This window comes from Engystomops pustulosus, chromosome 6 (genome assembly GCF_040894005.1).
Source record: "Engystomops pustulosus chromosome 6, aEngPut4.maternal, whole genome shotgun sequence".
Taxonomy (NCBI): Eukaryota; Metazoa; Chordata; class Amphibia; order Anura; family Leptodactylidae; genus Engystomops; species Engystomops pustulosus.
The window spans coordinates 85531558-85552373 of NC_092416.1; the positions used below are offsets into that span (position 1 = coordinate 85531558).

The 20816-nt window shown below is 37.6% G+C and overlaps 1 protein-coding gene across 1 annotated transcript in view; it reads right to left on the reverse strand.

The window, feature by feature from the left end:
* Positions 1-1224: 1224 nt before the first annotated feature.
* The window catches only part of LOC140065945 (uncharacterized), a 104946-nt gene continuing 85354 nt past the window's right edge, over positions 1225-20816 (reverse strand). The window contains exons 93-112 of the mRNA XM_072113505.1: positions 20635-20740; positions 19913-20008; positions 18818-18846; positions 18272-18307; positions 17568-17673; positions 17104-17199; positions 16909-16946; positions 16619-16721; positions 15678-15694; positions 14907-14924; positions 14702-14801; positions 13594-13637; positions 13395-13503; positions 12609-12698; positions 12469-12494; positions 10248-10280; positions 10043-10145; positions 9514-9606; positions 4996-5066; positions 1225-2262 (exon numbers count right to left, since the gene is read on the reverse strand). Of these exons, the coding sequence (XP_071969606.1) occupies positions 1969-2262; positions 4996-5066; positions 9514-9606; positions 10043-10145; positions 10248-10280; positions 12469-12494; positions 12609-12698; positions 13395-13503; positions 13594-13637; positions 14702-14801; positions 14907-14924; positions 15678-15694; positions 16619-16721; positions 16909-16946; positions 17104-17199; positions 17568-17673; positions 18272-18307; positions 18818-18846; positions 19913-20008; positions 20635-20740 (1608 nt within the window). The 3' untranslated portion in view covers positions 1225-1968. The remainder of the gene's footprint in view (positions 2263-4995; positions 5067-9513; positions 9607-10042; positions 10146-10247; positions 10281-12468; positions 12495-12608; positions 12699-13394; positions 13504-13593; positions 13638-14701; positions 14802-14906; positions 14925-15677; positions 15695-16618; positions 16722-16908; positions 16947-17103; positions 17200-17567; positions 17674-18271; positions 18308-18817; positions 18847-19912; positions 20009-20634; positions 20741-20816) is intronic.

The following is a 20816-nucleotide window of genomic DNA, read 5'->3' on the forward strand; positions in this document are numbered from 1 at the left end:
GTGGAGATCTATTACTGAATGTGGTGATCTATTAGTGTGACGGGGCTATGAGGGTTTTTTTAGTTAGTGTAAGGGGACTATCACTAAATGTGGGGCCTATAAGTGAGTGTAGGGGGGCTATTAGAAAGTGGAGAGCTATGTTACTGAATGTGTGGGCTATTGGTGTGTGTATGGAGGCTATTTTTGAGTGTAGGGGGTTATTAGCAAGTGGAGGGCTACTACTAAGTGTGGGGAGTATTACTAAATATGGGGGCTATTAGTGAGTGAAGGGTCTATTCTGAAAGTGGGGGTTATAAGTGGCTGTTTGGCTATTAGTGGGGGGGGGGTTAATAGTGAGGGGACTGTTACTGAATGTGGGGGCTATTTGGCTATTTGTTAGAATAGAAAAGTGTAGAACATAAGATATGGTAACAGCGCATGGCTGCATAAAGAGAAATGATAATGGGCGGCTTAAAGGGGTATTCTCATCTGGGCACTTACATTCAGTTTCATTAATCTGCCATATATAAACATTTCTTCAATTGGATGTTATTAAAAAAAAGTTCCTGTGTGAAGATAATTTCTCATAAATGTAACCATGTTGTCCCTTAGAAACGAGATAGCTTCCTCGGATACGGCCACCTCTGCTGGAGTTATTGCACAAAGAAACAAAAGGTTATTGTATATAGAATATCTGGGAGTTACTACATGTCGCACAGCCACCCTGTGGTAATGATCGCTGAATCCTGGTGGTTTGACAGGGCTCTATAGCGCAAGTCTGGCCACCGCTGCCAGAGTATGACGTGGTCGTATCCGAGGAAAGTATCTAGTTTTTAAGGGACAGAATAACTACATTTATGAGACATTATCTTCACACAGGAACATTTTTTAATAACATCCAATTGAAGAAATGTTTACATAAGGCAAATGAATTTAATTAACTGTAAATGCCCAGATGGGAATACCCCTTTAATGGAGTACATGAAGAACAACTACTGCTCTGGATATAATAGGTAGCATTTCTACTGTGTTTTCTATAGCTGTACACTTGTTTTTAAGTACACTTTTTTTTTAGGTGGAAGCATATGGGGGGGGGGGGTTGTACGAAAGGGGACGCAACTGAGAATTTGGTACGTATGCATTGGGGCCCGTGCTCCAGATCTTTTGTGACCCTAGCAACGCCACTGGTCTAAACCTTAGGAAATGACATGAACTGAAAAGAATGAAAAAGCATCACAAAAAGAGTAAATTGAAAGAATGTACTTTATTTAGAAAATCACTGAGAAATTCCACAAATATGCTCTAATGGCTATAAACATAACTACTGATCTCAGTTAAGCAGTCATTTCGTGTCTCATATTTGTTTGCAATGGTTCTCATTTTAAAACAAAGCTAAAAAGGAGATAAAAATATAAATTTTACAAACGTTAAATTGCACTATAACGCCATGGGAATAGCCAATTTTTATTATGTACATCACATTTAAACATTGAGTATACTTCATATTTTACAAACATCCTTCATTTTTTTAAATTCATTCTTCATTTTGTAATGTGTTGTGAGATTATTTGTAAGGGCTTTTAGAAAAACATTTAGGAAAACAATGGCTGTTTCATGCCAAAAAGTGGAACCGTTTCTCTGGATAAAGAAAATCTTGTAAAAAAAATCCTATAAAAGCGTCACAATACTCTTATGGAGTGAATGAGATCATGATAAATGACATGATATGACAACATGACAAGAAGTCATTTAAGTGGTGATTTCACCATATATATGCAGTGCCAGAATCCTGTTGTGAGAAATTTGGTTGGTTCCGCCAGTAGAACTTTTGAGCAAAATGGGACACCTCAGTATTGTACATTATAAGAAGTAATAACTGATTTATTTTGGGATTGGAGAAAAAGCTTCTTACAAAATGAGTTTAGGGTTAGATCAGCAGCTTTGGTAATGTTTTCTTATCTGGAAATTCTGTAGTTAGCTGCTTCAAATTTAATTTTTCGTTTCAAAAGGAGACCACACAGTGAAGCCTTCATCGCCACTGCCACTGCCACTGCCACTGCCACTTCCAGATCCACTTCCCTCATGCTCAGTGCATTTGTTGCACCTGCATTCTAATGGTTCCTCCACTGTCCAGCTGATCTTCATGCCATCTGGGCATGGCAACTCAAATGTTTTGAGATGGGTTTTTGTTGCAGAACAGCATCGACAATGTGAAATTCGTTCCAAATCATTGCCATATACAGTCTTGGAATGACAATATCCACTACAAGAAGAAAGTACGACCTGAAGAAAAAAATTACAATTTATTAAAAGAGCACAAATTTTAAGATTATCCAAGTCAAAACAGTTAATTTAGGAATTCAGATCAGCATCAGGTCACATTACATAAAGCATTGCACACATCATTATATTAAAGCAGTCTGGCCCTGGTCTTTGGAGTCCCAGTATATTGCATTCACATCACAAATTATTCCTACAGTGGTGGGATCTGACCAGGAAGTACCAGGGTTTCAGATCAGACCTCACTTTTTATTTTTAGATGCGGAGTGCAGGAGCTTTTCAGCTTCCTGCTTCATTGATCTACATCCATTTTAAAATCCGCACCCTGAGAGCCTGTGAGATAGAGGAAATGTGGTGAACGCAAGTCAGAAGCGTCATCACTCAGCACCTGTACCACAGCTCATACATGGTCAGAAGGAAGTATAAAATATATATATATATATATATATATATATATATATATATATATAGTATTTTTTTATATTGTGTATGGGAGAATTGTTACTATTGAGGGGAAGGTGGCGGTGATTATGTAAAACAAGGGGAAAACTGTGACTCGGCTATTATGTGGAGGCACTTGGCTACTATGGTAGGGGTTCCTATTACATGCTTACTATGAGGGCCCTGTTACTTGGCTAACATGTAACTATGGCACTGTAACTATTGGCTACTGAGGGAGCACTGTGACTGAACTAGTATGTGGGGCTTTGTGACGTTGCTACTATTTGGAAGAGAAATGGGACTTAACTACTATGAAGGAGAATAAGTGATTTGGCTTCCTTGGGTTCAACTGTGGTTTGACTATTGTGGGGGCAACTGTGACAATTAACTACTGTATGGGGACACTGTGTGACTATTTGCTGCCGTGGGTCCATAGTAACTATTGAATGCTATGAGGGGCACAGTGACTATCGACCACTGTGGGGGTCAACTGTGACTATTGGCTATTTGTGGGGGTATTCTCTTTATAGACTAACATGGGTTAAACTGTGGTTATTGGTTACTTTTGGGGGCTCTGAGACTTGAATACTGTGGGGAGCTCTGTTACGTGGCAACCTTTTTCTTGGCTCTGTGAGGGGCAACTTTGACGACTTATGTGATAGGCACTGTAACTATTGTTTACTGTGGGTTTATAGTAGTATTTTGACTACTGTGGGGCATAATAGTGATTTTTTGGGGGGAGCAGCAGAACAATATTATGTTTCTGTTAAGAAGGTGCTAAAATTTTTGTGTTGCTTAATATGCAGCGATGAATAGTAGCTGGAAAAAGCAAACATGATGGCTAGGTGGAAGAAGAAAAGAAGTAGCCCTCAGCTCAAAGGTGTAGTCCGTTACTAGATTAAGAGTAAGTGTTGGCATCACCACTGATCTCACAACTCTGCAGAATCTCCTCTCTCCTCTTTGATATCTTCTCCTATAAGGGGGAGCTACATCTCAAACTGCATCACTCAGCATCAGACACTGTGACAAATCGGGTGCAGTATAAAGCTGGTCTGCCCAACTCTGCTTATTTCTGGCCCTGGTACTTTGGTACTGGAAGTGTTTTATGTAGCAGGCTTGGTTCCTGTAACTTTTATATTTTGTAACAATGGTTCTGGGAGGGGGGATTTATTACGATGAAATCAGTGCCCCGATACACCAAGAGGCTTAGGCTTCCTGATATAGCCACACGGCATATACATATACGCCAGGTCTTACCAGGCATAGAAAAAGGCGCAGCATTCAAACATTCACTTTGTGAAAGTTCGCTGGCTGCAACAAATGTGCAGACGAGTCATATTATCTCATATGGATGTGACTGAAATATAAATCTGACATTATATTATATCTGAAACACCAGCCACATCTAGAGCTGCAATCCCCTGACTATAGTTAAACAAAGTCTAATATTCCAGTCACATACAGAGCCGCATCTACCATTATATCATTTCAAATAACTGCAGCTTCCAATCTGAAGTATCAGATATGATCTAATGTCTCTGCAACAATGTTAGATAATTGACAGGAATAAGACTGCAGCTCTGGATGCATCTCTGATACTCCAGTCACATCCAGAGCCGCAGTCTTATATCCTTGCCATTATATCATCATTGATGCTCCACTGAAATCCGGAGTCACAGTCTTATATCTGCATTAGATCAGCTCTGATACACCACTTATCTCCAGAGCTGCAATCATCTACCGTTATATCCTCTCAGATAACTGCAACTCTGAATGTGACTGTCTTGTTATATCACCTCGGATACTCTAGTTACATCCAGCTGAAAGTAACTGATACAGGCAGTGCAGTGAGAGAGGGGGAGTCATCATCCCCTATGGGTGTCAGACACAGATATATCATCTAATATATAAAGCTGAGTGTGTTGTTTATGAAAAAGTTCTGGAATAAAGCTTTGCAGATAAAGTCCTTCACATTAATTGGGTAATCATTTACTTAATCTGTGTAACATATTTATCATGTAAAATGCTTCTATACTTATATATTACTTTACATTTTGATTTTTTTTTCATAATACATTTCTGTCTTTGATTTGTAAATTTTTAAGTGCAAAATATTTTTCGTTAACCAATTTTTTTGTTTTATATATTTAAATTCTTAGCTATTTTGTTATAGTTAAGAGCAATGATTTACCACTGGTGATAGGTAATAGGCAATGCAGTGAATAATATGATGATATAATGATATCTACAATATACAATATATACAATATTTTGTTACTATATTATTATACTTACGTTGGCACTGCACTTTCCTGATTTTATTTTCATTTCTACTGGAACAGCATAGCACTCATCTCTCTTCTTCTCTGGAATTGGAAAGCAAAGTACAAGGTAAGTTTTGGAAGTATGTTATAAAATGTGGTCCATTGTGAGCTTGTAAAATATCAATATTGATAGAAACAATGTAAAGCCCAGTTCACTTTTCTGTTAGTTCTTCAGTTATTTGAAACAATTATTGTGAGCCAAAACAGGATTTCGGGGAAGACATAAAACAGTGGAGTCTTTCCACCGATGTTACAGAGGAAAGGTGTTATTGATTTACACATGTGTTCGGACACTGGTTTTGGCTCCAGTAGTGGATTATAATATAGGTAGTTTGGGTATTAGCCTAGGGCCAAAGTCTTCTAGGGGACCAATAGCCACCCAACCAAATTGGCCTTCACCCATGAAATCTTTGTACAGCTGTTCCTGCTCACAATTCACATATGCACAAGAGACATTTCAGGACCTTTGAAGATCCTCAAAAGGTCCTGAAACCGCAGAAGGCACACATCCTCCATTCCTCAAGAACCTTAATTCTAGTACCATATGCAGGAAGTGAATTCCAGACCTGTAGCTGCTATAAGGTTCATACAGCCCAAGGTCACAGTCAAAAATATTGGTGCAATGTAACAGATGATCTATAAAATCCCCATATATTGCCATACTCTAGTATGGCAATATATGGTAGGATGAATCAGACAACATAGGGTTAAAGTACTCTATTGGTTCTGAAAAAATAGTAAAAAAAAGAAGTAAAAAATTAATTAAAAATGCAAAAAAATTCGAATCACTCCACCTTTCCCTATAAGTGATATAAAAAATAAACAGTAAGAATCATAAAGGTGTTAAGTATCCCTGTGTTTCAAAATGTCCGATCTATCAAAATATAATAAAGGTTTTTCCTGGCATTAAATCTTGTAACGGAAAAAGGTGCTCAAATGTTCAAAACGCTGCTTTTTTGCTATTTTTGGAACATATTAAAAAAATTGGATAAAATGCGATCAAAAGGTTGTACAGTCCCCAATGAAAATGTCAGCTCATCCAACAAAAAATGACAACTCACACAGCTCGATAGACCAAAGTATAAAAAATGTATCAGCACCAGAGGATGATCACGAATATGAGGTGTCAGATGGGGTCCCACATACCCCACTCTGACCCCTATTCGTTCCATGAGAGTAATGGAGCAGACGGCCATGCATGACCGTTCTGCTCCATTCATCTCTATGGAGATCCCTTTAAGGGGTTATAGTATTTTGAAGTGTTTTTGAACCAAAATTCATGTGAGAAACTTTAGCAAGTCTCCTGCTGATTCCAGAGAGAATCCCAAATGTCTATTCTGACAAAGGAGGAATTTACCTTCATTTGGTCTTAAAAAACCATGTCACATAAAACATGTATGTCATTGTCAATCATTGCGAAGAATTTGGCTAGGTTTTCATTTTTCCAAAGAAAATATGTGAACATACACTTAAAAGCTAGACTGACAAAAAGATAAAACAGTATAATGTCTGGTCTGTGAAGTGCACTTACACAATGGGGCACATTTACTTACCTGGTCCGTTCGCGATCCAGCGGCGCATTCTCTGCGCTGGATTCGGGTCCGGCCGGGATTCATCAATGCAGTTCCTCCGCCGTCCACCAGGTGGCGCTGCTGCGCTGAGGTCCGCTGGAATGCCTCGAAATACACCGGCCTACCCAGGATGAAGGTGAGTGAAATTTTCGCGACACAATTTTTTTTTTAAATGCGGCGGTTTTTCCGAATCCGTCGGGTTTTCGTTCGGCCACGCCCCCCGATTTCCGTCGCGCGCATGCCGGCGCCGATGCGCCAAATTCCGATCGCGTGCGCCAAAAACCCGGGGCAATTCAGGTACAATCGGCGCAAAACGGAAATATTCGGGTAACACGTCGGGAAAACGCGAATCGGGCCCTTAGTAAATGACCCCCAATGTCTTTTTTCTGTCTGCTACTTTGGTAATTATCAATTTCACATTTTTCCTTGTGTTAAATAGGGTTTTTTTTCAGATCTCTTGTTGAGACATATTTTACAAATGTCTCAAAAATGTTGCACAAATGTCTCAAGTCACTGCTTTACATTTTCTAAGTTTTCATTAACCGGTTAAGGACCGGGCCCTTTCCTGTTTTTTCATGTCTATTTTTCACTCCCCACCTTCAAAAATCTATAACTTTTTTATTTTTACACGTAAAGAGTTGTGTGACGGCTTGTTTTCTGCGTAACAAATTGCACTACATAATGATGGTATTAAATATTCCATGCCATGTACTCGGAAGCGGGAAAAAAATTCCAAATGCAATGAAAATGGTGAAAAAACGCATTTGCGCCATTTTCTTGTGGGCTTGGATATTACGTCTTTCACTGAGCACCCCAAATGACATGTCTACTTTATTCTTAGGGTCGGTACGATTAAGGGGATACCAAATTTGTATAGGTTTTATAATGTTTTCATACATTTACAAAAATTAAAACCTCCTTTACAAAATTAATTTTTTTGATTTTGCCAAATTCTGGCGCTAATAACTTTTTTATACTTTGGTGTACGGAGCTGTGGGTGGTGTCATTTTTTGCGAAATTTGATAATATTTTCAATGATATAATTTTTAGGACTGTACGACCTTTTGATCACTTTTTATAGATTTTTTTAGATTTTTCAAAATGGCAAAAAAGTGCCATTTTCGACTTTGGGCGCTATTTTCCGTTACGGGGTTAAACACATTGAAAAACCGTTATCATATTTTGATAGATCTGGCATTTTCGGACGCGTCGATACCTGATGTGTTTATGATTTTTACTGTTTATTTATATTTATGTCAGTTCTAGGGAAAGGGGGGTGATTTGAAATTTTAGGTTTTTTTATTATAATTTTTTTTTTTTTAACTTTTTTTAATTTTTATTTATACTATTTTTCAGACTCCCTAGGGTACTTTAACCCTAGGTTGTCTGATCGATCCTATCATATACTGCCATACTATAGTATGGCAGTATATGGGGATTTTCTTCCTCATTCATTACAATGTGCTATCAGCACATTGTAATGAAGGGGTTAAAACGAAATAGCCTCGGGTCTTCGGAAGACCCGAGGCTACCATGGAGACGGATCGCCGCCCCCCGATGACGTCACGGGGAGCGGCGATCCCAGGTAAGATGGCGGCGCCCATGCGCCGCTATCTGTTTGAGGCTGCCGGCAGCTTTGCCGGCAGCCATCGCTGTAAAAACACCCGCGATCGGTGCTAGCACCGATCGCGGATGTTACCGGTAAGCCTTTGCTGCAATATGCAGCAAAGACTTACCGGCTATGGAGAGGGCTCAGCCCGTGAGCCCTCTCCATGCAGCGCGACGCGACCGCCGCCGTGAATACACGGCGGGCGGTCGCGAACCGGTTAAACGGGTTTTCCCATGAAAGAAAATTCACAAATTGCAATCTCCTAGTGAAGTTAACACAATAAAGATCATTTTTAACCCTTTACTTCACAATGTTCCTCAGTGTTAATGCTGTTTTAGCCCCTAGGCTGCTCAGTGCAAAATTCCAGGGTGTGGGTGGTGACTCTCTAAGCAGACCTATTATAATACATCTAGTTCTGTGAGGTGTGACAATGTGGTTTCTGAAAATTGTACTAGTATCTGACACATAGAGAGAGATGAGACAGATCAGTGATGACGAGATCCATTAGATGCCTATTACACACTGTCAGCTCTCTTACTACATCTTTGCTATTCCACAGTACACTAGATCTGCTGTGCTTGGCTTCCTGCTGTGCTTCCCCAGATAAACAACTTAGCTGTGTGTAGTTTTCAGTTGTTCCCATGCTGCTGCTGCCTCACAGGAACTCAGATCCTGTGTCTTAGTGTGCATTAGTTGAGTAAGCTCCATGCTGACTGCTGGGGGCTGGGCTATAGCGAAGAGACAGAGACACTCAGCACCGTGGCCATCACACAGGAGTCCAAGATGGCGGCCCGACCATAAGTCAGAAGTTACAGGGTGACAACTGAATTGTGTACACCAGGACTGATAGATGATAATAATTCCTTTATTTGTATAGCACACACAGATTAAGCAGGGCTACACAGGGTTTGCTAGGTTGGACTCATATCTGTGAAATGCTACACTTTTGTTAATAACATTAAATTTGAGAATGTGCTATTTTGTTATCCTGAGTACATATAAGAAACTTGTCTTCGTGGGAATACCGCTTTAAGTATGGTTTTATTTGGAGTTTTTTGCACCATAAAATGTTGCAAGTTTTAGATATCGTTTGTGACATTTTGCAATTCTGGAATAGAAGATAAATGTGTGAAATGTGTGAAAAACAAATGTACGGCGGACATTTAAAAATGTCCTTAAAAAGGTGCAAAAATTGCAGTGCGCCAAAAATTTTTTAAAAAAGAAGGAAATAACAGGAAGGAAAAATAAAGATAAATGACCCCCAGTGTGTGCCTATGGAACCATCGGTCTTTATTTCCTGAGTACTTACCACACTTGAGCTTGGGGCAGCACTGGTTGCTCTGTTTCACGGGTACTAACCGCTCATCACTGGCACAAGTGGGGATTGTTTTACAAGGACATTCTGTAATAAAAAAAGATACATTTAATTTTAAAAATATTTTAACATGATTACAATTCAAATCATAGATTCCAGATTGAAGATTTTCTATTTTTTTTCTCAAAGACTTTAACAATCTGTCTTAAAAATGACTGTGTAGTAACCTACCCGGTACATAGTGTCAAAACATTTTAATTGGGTATAGTTATTTAGGCAAGAGTGTGGAAACATTATTTGAGCAGTGCAAGACTGTAATGTTTAGGCACCTTATGACACACCATGGGGATGAGAAACTATGGCACAGGGAATTTTATAGCAACTAAACTGTTAGAGATGGCAGAAGTGATTCAGAGTGGACCTTATGAACATTATGAATGTGAAAAACTTCAGTATCTGTTTTTTTAGGATAAGTTGCTAAAACACAACCAATGATTGTAAACATTATGATCCTGCAACATACCACATGTCTCGATTGGGCAGCATGGGTCAGATGGATTTTTCCTGCTAACCAGTGTCTCAAATTCTTTGCAGTACTTTGTTGGGCAGATTCTGTCTTCACAGGGCTATATTTTAACAATGCATAGAAAAATTATTCACAAAGTCAGTTTTGCTTCGAATACCTGTTGTGCAGTGACTAGAACAGACATCTGGAACTCTTAACCTACCTTAGATGTGGTCTTGGTGATTGTAGTAACTTTCTGTAATAACAATAAAAAGTAACAAAATGATTAGGATTTTTACCGTTTTTTAATGTATAACTCTTACTCAGGGATGTAACTTGTGGGGATGCAGAGGGTGTGATCGCAACTGGGCCCATGAGGCTTAGGGGGCCCATATGGTGTCAATTTCCCATATGAGGAGACTAGTATTATAAACCATAGATTATAGTTTGGGGGCCTGGTACAGAATTTGCACTGGAGCCCGTCAAACTCAAGTTACGCCACTCCTCTTACTAATTACCAAAGCCTGTTACAAGAAAAATTTGAAATTGTGATGACAAAAGTCTATAGAAAATGGGAAATTTTAAGAGGTAACAACAGACATAGAATCCCTAAAATAATCACAGTTCCAAGAGAACCTCCAGCGATTACAATTATTATTATCTTCTTTACGCCATCTCCATGCCAAGGGGCAAAGAGGCATAGAGTGGAATGAATGGCCAGTGAGGTATCCCTGCCCTATGCTTGCACACTCGCTGCAGCTAGTGAAATTTCACAAAGTGAAAATTTACATGCTGCTTATATTTCTAGGACAGGTAGGACCAGACTTTTACTTTGCACAGCTGTCCTACCAGATACATCACGAGCTCCAGTGTATGATAAATCTCTTCTAGTGTATCTGTGTGTGAAGACTAGTGCTAAAAATTTGCCATTATAGTAAGGGTACCTAATACAGATTTTGCATCAAAACCCAGAAGTGAGATGTATTTAATATTTTAATATAGGTGGGGAACACAACATGGGCAGTTCTGGTGTCAGTATAGTTTACACTGTACAAAAATATGTATAAAATTATAAATTAGAGGTTCAGTGCACATGTATATGGGGCTATACCAGCGGTGCACAACCCACGTGACACAGGCCGCATTCAATTTTCAGCAAGAATTAAATAAAACATGTGTGCAGTAAGCACATAGTATTGTGCTTACTCAACAGTATTATAGTAGTTATATTCTTGTGCATAGGGACAGTATTATAGTAGTTATATTCTTGTACATAGGGACAGTATTATAGTAGTTATATTCTTGTACTCGTGGGGCAGTATTATAGTAGTTATATTCTTGTACATAGGAGGCAGTATTATAGTAGCTATATTCATGTACATAGGGGACAGTATTATAGTAGTTATATTCTTGTACATAGGGGCAGTATTATAGTAGTTATATTCTTGTACATAGGGGGCAGTATTATAGTAGTTATATTCTTGTACATAGCGGGTAGTATTATAGTAGTTATATTCTTGTACATAGAGGGCAGTATTATAGTAGTTATATCCTTGTACATAGGGGGCAGTATTATATTAGTTATATTCTTGTACATAGGGGGCAGTATTATAGTAGTTATATTCTTGTACATGGGAGGCAGTATTATAGTAGCTATATTCATGTACATAGGGGACAGTATTATAGTAGTTATATTCTTGTACATAGGGGGCAGTATTATAGTAGTTATATTCTTGTACATAGGGGGCAGTATTATATTAGTTATATTCTTGTACATAGGGGGCAGTATTATAGTAGTTATATTCTTGTACATGGGAGGCAGTATTATAGTAGCTATATTCATGTACATAGGGGACAGTATTATAGTAGTTATATTCTTGTACATAGGGGGCAGTATTATAGTAGTTATATTCTTGTACATAGGGGGCAGTATTATAGTAGTTATATTCTTGTACATAGGGGGCAGTATTATAGTACTTATATTCTTTTACATAGGAGCAGTATAATAATAGGGAGGCTGCATTTCAGTTTTTACTGTTTTTTTCAGCAAAAAGGCAAGAATCGGCCTTGTGCAGCAGATAATAAGTATGAATACCTGGCTAGCTGCAGGTAGGGAAAAGTACTTGGGTCTATCAGATCCCCTGCGTGCAGCCAGTTATTCACAATTTCCAGCTGCAATTTCCATCTTTATTTATCATCTTGTTTGTGTGCTGTATTGTAGTCTGCTCCGGGGTATATGTTACTTATTGTACAAATACAGTATTATGTAGTAGTTGTTTCTGGGGGGCATTTGTGCTGTACTGTGGGTTTTGGCGCATTTATGGTATTGGTTAATAGTGTGGCCCCCTGAAGGGTAGCCGTATGTGTCCCTCGGACTGAAGAAGATTGTGCTCCCATAATGTCAGTGCTACTTGTAATTAGTACTGCACAATTGTATTACTTACAGGGGGCTGAGTAGAGGGAGGAGGTGCTGAAATAAAGAAGGAAATTGATGTTAAAATTTTTTTTTAAATGTAGTGATTTTATAACTTTGCCAATGTAAAATGTTTGATAGATTATGCAATAACTGTAAAGTTATACTTACGGCATTCATAGGTTGGACAACACTGGGTGTTTGAATCGAAAATCACAATTTGCCCAGCACAAAAGGGGGGTGGATTACATGGTTGACATACTGCAAGATTAATGAGGAAACCATTTTTATTATAGTATTATAGTCATTTTTCACACCCAGGATACAAATTCATATATTCTACAGTAATGGTCTCGCAACCACTAAATTGGAATATTTATAGACATGTCCTTAATATTAAAGTGTAACTAAATAATACACATGATAAAATGAACTTTGCAATATACTTTTTTAAACTTTATCCATATTATTAAACTTTATCTATATTAATATCTGCATACCTATTAAAGAGGTATGATAATCTAATGACTGTCTGTGAGAGGAAAATCATTATGACCCTTAACTCTATCTGTCAGCACAAATGGCAGCAGATCACAATCCACATTGAGATCTATTACACTCAGTCAGTGTGTGATGAGCCCACAGTGTCTCACCCGCACCATGACAAAGCTAGACTAAAATATAGAGTAGGTCCCATCTTGGGACTAATTTGCTGTGCAGCCACTCAGCTTCCTGTGGGAGTGCTCACCCATCTCTCTTCTCTACCTGGTTGAGTGCTTTGCCTGGGTGAGGCACATGGTTGTGTGCATAGGCCCTACGTCTTAGAGAGAACTTGATTAATACATACTGCTAACAGCAAGTTGAAGGACAGGGAAAGAAGTACCAATATTTTTTATTTACAAAGTTTACCATTATTATCTGCTCTTTTGATTTATAGAAATGCTTTAAATATCATACCGCATTCATGGACTCGACAGCAATGGTTTTCCCAACCAGCAAACACTTTGATTTCTCCTTCTCTGGTGCACTCCTCTTCCTTTTTACATTTCACATTTCTGCATTCGTCCTGTATTGATATGAATATGCATAGGACTATTTATCAGCAGACAAAACTCATACATACATGATTTAGAAGGAAGATATGGATTATACTTACAGGTGTTGTGGTTGGCAAGGGATTTGCTGTTGTTGTTGGTGGTACTGTTAAAAACAAAATTCAAAGTAAACATTAATCATGACAAATTCAAAAGACTGATGAAGATGAATATGTTATTTCCATCTATGAAATAAATGAAACATGTATCGAAATAGATACAGAAATTAAGCAGAAAAAAATAAAGCAGAACAGTTTTAATTCTATCATTTACATTAAAACATATTTGAATGTAATATATTTGGAATACCAGGCCAAGACTTCATGTACAATCATTTTAACTAAGGATCTAAAGTTAGTTTCAGTTCTATTTAGGTGTATTATATTTTCATGAAATGGTCAGCTTAAGATATGAGATATGCTGGACACAAATGGTGTGTGTGATAACGAAATTAATGGGGTTGTCTGAGCTTTTAAAATCATTTATGTAAGTTTTTAGGGGAGGGAGATTAAAAAATCACAATCTTAAACTCACCTACTACGGAGCTGCAGTTCACCTGCAGTGCTGCCAGTCACTGATGTTTCTTTGTTTGTCTACAGAGGCCAGCGATCCCAGCCCAACCACTTTCGCTCACTTGCTAAACCATCAGTTATAACGGGGCACATTTACTTACCTGGTCCTGTTGCGATCCCGGGGTTCTCCGGGGTTCTCCGACTGAAGATTCTCCAAGATCGTGTGTCCATTTTCCTGCATGTGTCGCTTCCCCGCTGAGGTCCGCCGGAGATCACCTTCTTCTTCCCGGTGTATGTGAGTGCATTGTCTTGCAACACATTTTGAATTGTAAATCCTGCGCTTAGTCTGAATCAGTCGGGTTGTCCGTTGGCCATGCCCCCTGATTTATGTCACATGCAAGTCGGTGCGATTGCGCCAAAATCTGATCATGTGCGCCAAAAACCCCACTTAAATGCGGCGCAAATCGGAAATAGTCGGGAAACCCATCAAAAATGCGCCATGCAGACCCTTAGTAAATGTGCCCCACTGTCTATTGGGCACAATGGGAGCATCTGACCCTGTAAGCAAACGGAGGGGAACAGCAGCAGCCCCCTGCCTCAAGTCTTATATAAATATTTTTTAAAACCCAGACAACCCCTTTAAGAAGTGAATACTTACTGCATTCATATATGGCACAGCAGTCACCATTTGGATTAGATTTCACCATCACTGCTTCATTCTCTTCACAATTAGCATAGGGACATCTGGATTGATCACACTATGAGATTAAAGAGACCACATTTTATGTATGTAATAGGAGAAGACCTCTTTTATTCCTTGATGACATGTTATGTGAGTAAAAGATTTTGTGAAGAGAGCTTACCACTGTAGTTGGGGGAGTCTGTAAAGCAAAAAAAATAAGTTTTACAATCTGAAAAACGTGCAGTAGCATCTGAGATATCGAGTCCCTCACTAGAATTGTCTTGTCTAGCAAGAGAACCTAAACCTGCCTTCAAGATATTTTCATTAAAAGCAATGCAGGATTTGTGGTTCAAAGGTCCAGCCTTCAACAATGCAAAATTTGTGTAAATCTACTTTTAATATATTAGTAATTATAATTGCACACTGATCATCAATACACTTTTACAAGTTACTAGTAAATAAACACATAGGAAATATATATTGGTAAGCACCAAGGCATCAAGGCCCATTACAGATTGGTTTGTCTTCTGCTTAAGGCATATTGCTTCAAATCCAGAACCATAGAGAAATTTATGGCTGGCAAGTCATTCTCTGACACTCATTTATTTATGGAGGTAGTTTGATGCTTGGGACCACCTCTATGATAAAGAGAGGGAGATGGCAAATAAAAGTGGGTAGACTTATACTGAGCTGCAATAATGCACCCTCTCTGCAGGAGGCAGTGCAGGTAATGTGTAAGCTCAGCCAAGGATTCTCACATATGTTGATTTCAGCCATTGGCCCCGTGGAAATCACATATTACAAAGGTTGCTATTTTTATCCTTTATCAATTGAATTATTTTTATTTATAAAAACTGTATGGAAAAAATCCTTAAAATATTAATGGTCTACAAAAAAGTATATCTAAAAAGAAGGAGAAGAAAGATAGTTATTAAAATGTGTTGTAACTTACAGTTGTTTCAAAGGGAACTATGAACAAAAGAAAGCAAGAGAACATTAGGTCACAGAATGGTTATCTGTGATTACATTGTTACAAAGCTAACAAGCTATTATACAAAGTCTTTCCACTGAAGATACTCCTATTAGTTACCGATGCCTATCATAGCACAACTTTATTAAAACATTAGGTATCACAAATTAGCAAATTGTAATATACAGATAATATATGATTATAAAATAACATTGTATATTGCATATGTTATAAATATATTTCAAAGTTTACAACAGTTAAAGCGAATGGCAGCAAATAATGAATATAATTTGTGTAAGGAAAAGTTATACAAGTTTCCAATATACTTTCTGTATCAATTTATCATGGGTTTCTAGATCTCTGCTTGCTGTCCTTCTGTAGAAAGCTTCTATGTTTACTTGTTTTAGTGGATAGAAATCTGTCCATGGTCATGTGATGGGCAGGCAAGTGCATGAGCCATTATTATTACAGAAAGATATCAGAGCCATATTATACTAACAACTCATGCACCTGTGTGACATCACATGACAAGGGACAGATTTCTATCCGGTATAAGTAAACATAGAAGCTTTCTATAGAAGGACAGCAAGCAGAGATCTAGAAAACCACGAGGGATTGATACAGAAAGTGTATTGGAAATGTGTATAACTTTTCCTTACACAAATCATATTCATTTTTTTGCTGATAGTGGAAAACCCCTTTATGGGGGAAGCTCATCTAGGATTTCAGGTATCCTTATCAAAAGCTTATCATTATATTGGAGGGTCTGCTTATATCCCTTATTGCCAAGCAATACTAAAAATGATTGAGACTAAGTTTAGTGGAAGATAAGAGATAATATATTATGGGAGATATGTTGAAGATACTACATTTTTAGCTCCTTAGGCTTTAAAAAGACTTTAAAACAAATGTATTTCACTTACTGCACTCATAGCTCCTACAGCATTTGGCATCTGTTAAGATTTCCACAATAGTAAAACCTTCCTCACAAGATGGAATGGTGCAGGTGATACCTTCACATACTCTCTAAAGTAGTAGTAAAGAAAAATGTTGAGTTTTATTGTCCTGTAATAAGCTTTTATGTGGGCAGCTTGTGATATAAGAAGGATCAACTGCATCTTTATAGCATCAGCTACAGAAACAATCCACACAAAATACTTTATCCATGATCATGTTTTTGGCAAAATTACTGATCGGTGGCGGAGAGACATACCTTTGTAGGAGTTATTGTTGGTAGAGTTGTTGGAGTTCCTGTTGTCAGGAATACAAAAACATCTTAATTACTTTAAAATATACTTCTTGTACTATACCTTGTTGGCTTCACTGAATTGTAATAATACAGTATACTCAATACTAGACAGAGTAGATGGAAGAGTCACTCATATTCAGGTTTTGTATTGTCACTTACGGCATTCAAATTCTGGGCAGCAGTAGGTTTCAGGGTCCTGAATTCTGATTGGTGGGCTGCCATCATCACATTGAGGAGGGTCGTTGCATGTGCACACTGTAATAAAATACATAGTAAACTTATATACACCAAAAGACTTTAATTAGAGTTTAAGAAGTAATAAAAGGAAAACTTCCTGCTAAAATAATACATGAAAGAATAAAGATAAATGTGAATGCATACACAAAATCTTGGATTAAGACTGACGGTGACTGTCATTTTAACTTTTGGAAATGGATTTCCCTGACCTTACTATTGCATAAATCTATAAGAGAAGAGATAACGCATATGCATAAATCTATTTACTTACAGGCTAGATAGGGTCACTAAACACATCAAGGACATCATATCCTAACAAAGTGACAGTTCATAGAAATATTGACTGCCAATGGAGTAACTTTGGATATTACAATACAAGTACTTACCACACTCATAACGTGGACAACATTCATCAATCCAGCCGCTGACTGAGATTTTAGCACCCTTTTTGGTACAAGTCAAAGGCTCACAATATCTATTTTTACAGGGCTCCTGTAAGAAAATACATCAGAAGAGACCAGATAATGTTAATCGTGTTCTTAAAAGTGCCTATAGTATGTTTTTATAGTATAGGAGGACTTCCTATCACTATACGAAATCATATAAAAGTGAGCACTTGTCTTTTCAGACTTCCAATACACTGGCTTTCACTCAAATATTTTATCAACAGATGTTATCCAGCAGACCCTTTAAAGTACTATCACAGACTTTTGGTGTGCATATGTGGTTCACTCAATACCCAAAACCCCAATACAACTCCCAATGGATATACTGTACACTATTGATACAGTTCTAAGCATGTCCAAAGAAAAAGTGAATTTGCTGTCAGGTATATCAGATATCATTTATAGTAGAGTTTTCCTGATATAGGCCAAAAAGACATTTGGTCCCTCTAAGCCTTAGAGTGACCACATCATCTAAACCCCTATAGTTACACTTCTGTTAGCCGCTCCTATACGTGTACGTATATTGGGAATATAGTTTCTATAACCCTGTCAAAATTATTCCCAATTTTTTATTGGTTATTACACACATGTTTAGGAATAGATTTTTTTAGTGCATATCACATTTTGTATAATCTTTAACTTACAGTGGTAGTTGGTGGTAAAGTAGGGATTAGAGGAGTCTGTGAAAAAAGTAAACAGATAAATTCACTAAAATGAATATATCTACAATGGAGTATCAATGTAGTAAATACAAGATTAAAATGGAGGACTTGCTTAAACCTGTCCTGATGGAGCGGTAGTAGTGTCTCAAATTGCTCATGAGTTTTTGTGTCCGTGCCCACAAAAAGAGAAATAAGCTTCAGTCTAGAAGCAATGCGCAGTGATGCAGTGAAGCTTGTGTTGCACACTCCTTCTTCACAAGAAATAGTGCAAGTATAATGAAGCCGCAGTGTACCACTCCAACTACATCGAAAAACTGTGCAGACATGGGGAGCACCAGAAAGGAGTTTGATGGGTGTTATTGGTCTCATCTCTAGGTAAGTATAAAGGTTTGTCTGGCCACAGATAGAGCTCTTACAAGGTGATTTGGGACACTAAATCAATAGCCCTGACAGGTTCTCTTTAAGATCTGCAACATATGTATGGCAAATCTAGAATAAAATATACAAATTAAACACCAATGTACTTACTGTTGATTTTAAATGAGGTTCCGGTGTTGCTGAATTAGAAGAAAACATAAAGTTGTTATTTATGTTTATAAGAGTTATCAGGTCAACTGAAAAAAGGATAAAAAATATATTTCCTGGATAAACCAGTAACACTTACTGATAGATCCAGGGAATGTGACTGTGGTAATTTTATCCATGGCTCCTTCCTTCAAAAATCAACTTTTAAAATTATGCTAATGATGGCTGTTACTAGAGCCATCAGTGCTGTAGCTGTTATAATGAGCAAAACATGTATCACCTAAACTTTTAAAAGTTTATTTTAGAAGAAACACACATAAGAAGATTACCACAGTCACGTTGCCTGGATCTGTGAGTAAGTATCCCTGGATTATCATGTTTGCTTTTAATGGAAGATTTCCTCTAATATAGAGTTTTTTTCAAATTCATAATCTCAATTTTTGCAAATATTGTAATCTACATTACACGGCCACCAAAGACCACATTTGATCATGTGTACAGTTTAAATACAGTTCTCTGTGGAGCGTGCAGGCTCACACTTGTATCACATGGATCCAATTTATGACAATGCATGCCATAACTCAGGGACAATTCATTCAGAATCTATGGCCATTATAGGCCATTTTTTAAAAACTGAAAAACATAGGTTGAAGACCACTTTACGTTGATCTAAAGCATATATTCTGAAGTATAAAAAGAATAATCAGGGGGTTTATCAAGACTAGGTGCATCATGTGCATCAATTGTGCCAGATATACTAAGAGTCTCTAGCTGTGTCCCCAGATTAATTCTACTAATTCAGACTAATGTCCCTTTCCTTCTTGCTTAGGAATGAGTTGTGCCAGGCTAAAGTGAATGTGCTGGCCCAGTGGATCGCAGTTCCTGGTCATGCATCAGAAAACTGAAGGTGTATAAACCATGATAAATTTCCTGATGTACTATTGCAAATCTTCCTGTGGAATAATGGTTGGGCTGTGATCGACTTAAGATTGGCTACACATTTTTTAATGGATTCTGTTATAATGGGCTACATATTTTTTGCTTTTAAAATCACTTGTTGATTGTTTTGTAATTACACAAATTGTAAATGATTCTTACGGCATGTGTATGTTGGGCAGCATTCTTCATCAGTGTTATATCTGATTTCTGGGCTGTAGTCACCACAATCTGGAGGAGGGTTGCAGGGTTGACATTCTGTGAAGATAAAAATATGAAGTATGTCCTGTTAGTTTGTTCCCTATACATCTTCCTTTTGTTTTAGAAGAGTCCTCTAATGATATGATGAGCACAGGGTACCCTCCTGCTTTTTGGTCTGGGGGGAGCCAGAATGGAAGTATTCAGTTCCCCACCAAAATATCACAGGATACTGATACAGCAGTTATTTTTCAGTCTACATAATTTTCTCAAAAGGATCTGTAAAATGGGTTTAGAGACTGTTCTCAGTTTCCAGAAATTACTATATGCTCTTGAATTGTGATTTACGATTTTTAGTGGTGTTTAGAACCGATGGCAAATATGACATGTCTATGTTTCAATAAATGTATTTGATACTTTAGTTTCTTTTTTGTCAAAAATGGTTAAATAAAAATTCAGATCTAATGAAAATATATCGATAAAAGCATTAAAACTTAAAAAATCAGTGGTGCAGATAATGATAGTAAACTCGAATTCATAAAGAAGATATGCTGCAGGCATAAAAACAGTTAATCATTAGCCTCCCTTTCTGCCTGATAAAAACTTGATCCTTTGGTTTTTTGGTGTTAAAGACTCCCTTGATTTCATCAAATTAATCTATTACCTTCCTACAAGTTGTTACTTACCACAATTGTAGGCTGGACAGCATATGTCAGCTCCTCCGATAAACTTTGGAATGGAACCTTTTTTTGTGCAATAAATTACTGGACATGGATGATCAAAACACTCATCCTAAAAAACGGATCAAATAGCATAGAGAAATGATAGTTGGTAGAAATCTAAAGGATAATTGTTGTTCATAAAGTGG